This window comes from Monopterus albus, unplaced genomic scaffold, assembly GCF_001952655.1.
Source record: "Monopterus albus unplaced genomic scaffold, M_albus_1.0 scaffold499.1, whole genome shotgun sequence".
In the NCBI taxonomy this organism is placed as follows: domain Eukaryota; kingdom Metazoa; phylum Chordata; class Actinopteri; order Synbranchiformes; family Synbranchidae; genus Monopterus; species Monopterus albus.
This window is the reverse complement of record NW_018128379.1, coordinates 20,625-25,841: the sequence shown is the minus strand read 5'-3', so window position 1 is coordinate 25,841 and position 5,217 is coordinate 20,625. Positions and strand designations below refer to the sequence as shown.

Sequence of the window (5,217 nt, the reverse complement as noted above, 5' to 3'; positions counted from 1 at the left end):
ATGAAACTACAGCTCCTGTGAGAAAAGGACAAACTCTCTCTTTTTTTATATGAAGGTCTTTTGTCAATTCTCAGCTTTCATAACTATTTCTTTTAAATACACACAATATCAAAATGTCTGGTGTTTGGTAGGTTTCATGTATGGTGAGGGTTTTCATGACAATGCAGGCAAATGTAAACGATCTGAACTCTTGAATCCAGGCTTTTGAAAGTGTCACTTGTATGTAGCCAAAGTAAATGGTGCTATATCAGAAGGGAACATGTCTGCACTGACAAAAAATTAGAAGACACACTTTAAAAAAAAAGAATGCAAAAAAATCTATTTATAGTTTCATCACTATTCAAAAACCAAAATATAGTTTAAATGTGTTGGCATCAGTTGGGACATTAGACTTTAATATATTAATGAATCCACAAAGCTAAATTTAAAATAGTGCTATGCAACATCTGGGTCTTGTTGGCATTTCAAACACTGGATCAAATAGTTATTAAATTTATTTCACTTTCGTTATGGGATGACAAAATATATTATTAAAAAGATCCAGTAACATTATTCAGTTATTTAATCAATGTAAACACTTAAAATTTCCTAAAATTTAGAATATGCCAAGTTAACAAAATAACACTTTTATGAGAAACATAGTAATAAATGATGCTTTTTGATGGGACATTTAGCTCCACCCACTGAGTTTTAACACCTTATTCCTGTCTCTGAAATGTTGTTTGTCTTAACTAACTTTGAGCATTAACCAACACACACGAGCTCTTATAGTAGATGGTGTTTGGAATGAAAACAGACTAAGCTGTAGAGATATAAAGTGTGTTCCCAGCAACAGTCCATCCCTACCTCTATCCTTTTACTCACACACACAGACACACAAACACACACACCACTAACACATAAACAAAACAGGAGGAAAACTTAACCAATATGCATTTTATTTAAAAAAAAACACACACACACACACACAAACAGGCGATTGAACTGTTATTCACAGTGAAAGTACCATCTAAAAAAATTAAACAAAAACACTGTACAATCTTTAAATCATGTTAATAGGTTACGCAGTGTTCCTTCATGTAGTGATTTGTGGTGTAAGCAGCCTTTTCATTTCCTCATATTAAATCTGTTCCTGACAGCCTGTTATCTAATGCTCAGATAATGATGGAATATTTTCAGCAAGAGGAAAAACAAATCTCTGTGTGCTGTGTGTTTACCTGTATGTGTCTTCCTCTTTTATTTGCTTCTATTAGTTTCATGCATTTCCAACTACAGCAACAGTATGCAGCGGACAGTTTTCCATCAGTAGTAGCTGCATGGCTTGTTGAGATTATAGATAAGCGACTGGGCGAAAGTTAAGACACATGTTCTGCTATCATTCTTTGTCTGTTTCTAAGGTGGCGGTCAAAGGTTGTGCTCCATCCCGTCCAGGTGGGGGCATCTGATTGGCTGAGACTCCTGATAGCAGCTCTCCCACACTGCCACAGTAGAGCAGGGAACGCATGGGCCACTTCTGAGCAGAGACACAGCAAACTGGATTAGTGCTTCATGCTGATATGATTAGCATGTACTAGAAAGACCTATGTGCTAAAACCCAGAGATACTGTAAGTGAATATGAAACATAACTTACACTGAAAACCTTCTCATTAAATGAGAACACCTCATAACTTTTTGTGTGTTACAGCTGATAATACACTAACTGCAGAACTGACAGAGCAGAGTTTAATAAACTGTCCCTCTAAACAGACAGTATTACTTTAGCCAAGGCTATTTTTTTAAACAGCTGTTACCTATTACTGTACATGTAGTGATGTAGTAGTGATGTTAAAACTATTAACATAAAACAATGATTTTGTTTATGTTCTCATTCCATACAGCCACACAGCATTATCATCATAATTACACTGGATAAATTCACAGTTATGACATAATAAATCAAGGTTAATATAATATGTCATGTCATTAACCAATATTACTCTTACTTAATATTACTCTAGCTAAGTAGCTAAAAACAACCTGCTATCTGAAGGCCACAATAGTGATTTTACAAATAGCTTAAAAAAACATAGTTGTCTAAAGGTTACATTAGTAGTAAGTACTTAGAACTACCTAAAAATGATTGGTTTCCCAAAGGTCATAATGGTGGTTGTATGTACTTATACACTAACTGGCTAAAATGAGTTAGTAATCTACAGGCAATATGGGTAGTTCTAAGCACTTAGGCTATAACTAGCTAAAAGTGGATAGTTATCTAATGGTTACAATGGTGGTTTTTAACTAGATAAAAGAACCAGTTTACTCCTATAAATAGCTAGCTAACTCTTTACAGAAGCCATGCCATAATATTATTAGCAATACCAGTTATTACTTTTTGCATACAATGTGTTCCTTTTTAGCACAAATACACAATTCTCAGTGTGTGTGTTTCGGGCCGCCTGATGGATGTTCTTTCAGTTTCTGGTCCCCACAGGGACACAGAGCACTTGGTGCAATACCTCACTTGGTCATAGGATGATTATCATCTGTGTATGAAGCAGGTCAGTAATGTATATCAGTAACAGTCAGTGCACTCAGCATGATTAGCAGTAGGCTATTAGTTTCCCGTTTCACCTTCACAGGATGCAGGTATCCGCCTGGCCTGGACTGCATGGTGTGCTCAGCCAGCGCACCTCCCTGGTCCAGGGTCTCTGTTAGATAGGCTATATAGTTGGTAGCCAGAACCAGAACATCCAGCTTGGATAACTTGGTGTCAGGCGGGACTGAGGGCAGAGCAGCCTGTATAGAGAGGAGGACAGTGGACAAACCTGGATCAGCTTGAACTCAACATTCTACATGGACGTTCATTAATGTTAAATTCAAAAGGGTGCAGCACATAACATCAATATGCTTGTAAAGATTGTCCTAGGTTTCTTGTGCATTCAGCCAATGTCAGTTAGAAGATGTGGTTGGCAAAAAAATACTTCTTACTCTATTTATCAAGCTGAATTCAACACACAAACAGGTGGCAAAACGATATACATGATATATTTTGTAGTTAACAAGAAGAGCAGCAGCTTGTGCTCATTGAAATGAAATGTCTGGTGTACCTGCAAGCTGTGGAAGGCCTGCCGCAGGTTGCGCACGCGGCTCCTTTCTCGTGCTGCATTTTCTGGGGAGTGTTGACTCCTCGTCATCCTGGACTGCACCACAGACCCACAACCAGAACCAGAGTGTGATCTGGACCCACATATAGACTGTACCTGTAGCAGAGAACATGTTTAAATCCTGACACTTGTGCTCAAACACTACATGATAATAAAACAAACTCTTAATCACACCCTTTATGCAGGATTAATTACTTAAAGTTACAATGTAAAAATGTGCATTTGTCTATTGAAGATGATTGAATTATTTGAACCATGGTTGTTACTTTAACCTGAGTGTGTTCTGCCCTTTGGTAGTACTACATACTGTAAATACTTTAGGGTTTGTAAATAAATTGCTAGTGAATAAATTGGCTGAGGGACCTTATTTTTCTGATGTGATTTTAAAATGCATGGCTAAATCTTTAGCTAGTGTGTGGTTTAACAAAGATCAATAATGACTAGAGAGGAGCACATTTGAACCTAGTTCATGGTTCTCTGCTTCTAAAAGTGAAATGTGCTTTCAAAGTGCATAACAGTCAGAAATGAGGATACCTACATTATCCACAGGTCCGTAATACTAGTTATTTGTTGAGTCTAACTGTACTTGTTTGGTTGGGGTTCCTTCATGCTCCCATGGTATTCTCACCCAGCTTCAGTTTTCCACATCACACTAATACTCATTGCACTAGAGGCATGGAGCCTTGGTTCATGTGATTACCAGAAATCACAGCCACCTAATGTAAAGGACAGATGTATCCTGCATCCTGTTGCAGAAAAACACATGGCTTCATTTCGGTCAAACTATCTGTGAATTAATCTGTGGGAAAGTATTGCATGTCCTCACTAAAAGTTTCTAAGTTCTCTGACATAAAGAACAATGGCCCATTTGGCTTATTGAAAATGTGTGATTGCATCTGACCAGTGTTGTGACCAAATCATGTTTAAACTATGTACATTTTTCTGTTATATCCTAATAGGTGCAATTAAGGATGAAAACTGTGTAAAACCTTATCCTGCATAGCATTTATATTTACATTAGAGTGTGTTTATACACAACTTGAAAGTATCAGACATAATTAATGGTGGTGTTTAAGAGGAGGACACATCTCAGTCACACATTGGAGGTTTAAATTGGACCGTTTGCGCAGACTCACCCACTTCCTGGGCTCCCGGCCGCTGCGTGCACTCTGGCTGTGTCCCTGCAGGGATGCTCGGCTGCTGGCTGCATGAGGCTGTCGGTTCTGCGGCTCCATTGTGGAGCTGGAAACCAGCTGGTGGTTCACTGCGACCGACATGAGACCTTGCAGAGGACTGACTGCCATGGATGCTGCCGACGTGGTGTAGCAGTCTTGAGAACTGAAATCACTTTTGTTCAGTCTACTTTCATTAGCTGGATGAAAGATTACTTTTCTGTATTGAAGATTGTAAAAGTATCATCTACTAAGTATGTTGATAAGTACACTACAGAATATACAGTCTGAGTTCATCTTTCCATTTAGTCTGAAAGCTTCTTTAAGCCTCATCGAGACATAGCAGCTGAGATTAATCATCTAATCTCAGGAAATGCACAAGTCTATTCTGTCATCACTGTTTTTGTAGCTGCTAAGGACTCTTCTATTCAAGCACCTCCAGGCTTCTTTCCAAAGTTCACCAGGCCTCTGTGGCACCCCAGTTCCACCCAGACCCCCAAACAAATGGTGAGAACCCCACAATTACTGGCTGCTTCACTGCGCATTAGTGTTCATCCAGAGACTTCCTCCCCGTCTGACCCTCTCTCTCTCTCTGCCTCTCCTTCTCCCTCTGCTTGTTTCCTTATCGGGTGAGGTAATGTGGGGAACTTCATGCAGTCCTTATCTCAGCTACCCAGTCGTCCTGATCCTCCCCTGGCTGTTTGACTGCCAAGAAGAGCAGGCAGGCAGGCGATCAGGCCTGGGGGAGTGCTACACTGGGGGGGTGTCCTGAGACAGGGCACTGGGGGGCTTGGGAAACTCACTGCTCTACTAACAGCTGGCCAGGGGTGGGATTGGAGGCTCGGGGCAGTGTGACATTGAACAATATCAAACAGAGGTGGAAATGCATTTAGATCAGCCT

The 5,217-nt window shown here is 39.7% G+C and overlaps 1 protein-coding gene across 1 annotated transcript; it reads right to left on the bottom strand.

Annotated features, from left to right (window-relative positions):
* Positions 1–958: 958 nt before the first annotated feature.
* On the bottom strand, positions 959–4,951 carry tcf23 (transcription factor 23). Its single transcript, XM_020588055.1, has 4 exons — positions 4,281–4,951; positions 3,088–3,240; positions 2,612–2,776; positions 959–1,513 (listed from the first exon to the last, which is right to left on the bottom strand). Exons 1-4 carry the CDS (start codon positions 4,446–4,448, stop codon positions 1,376–1,378), a joined length of 624 nt encoding a protein of 207 aa, XP_020443711.1. The 5' UTR covers positions 4,449–4,951; the 3' UTR covers positions 959–1,375.
* Positions 4,952–5,217: the final 266 nt, after the last annotated feature.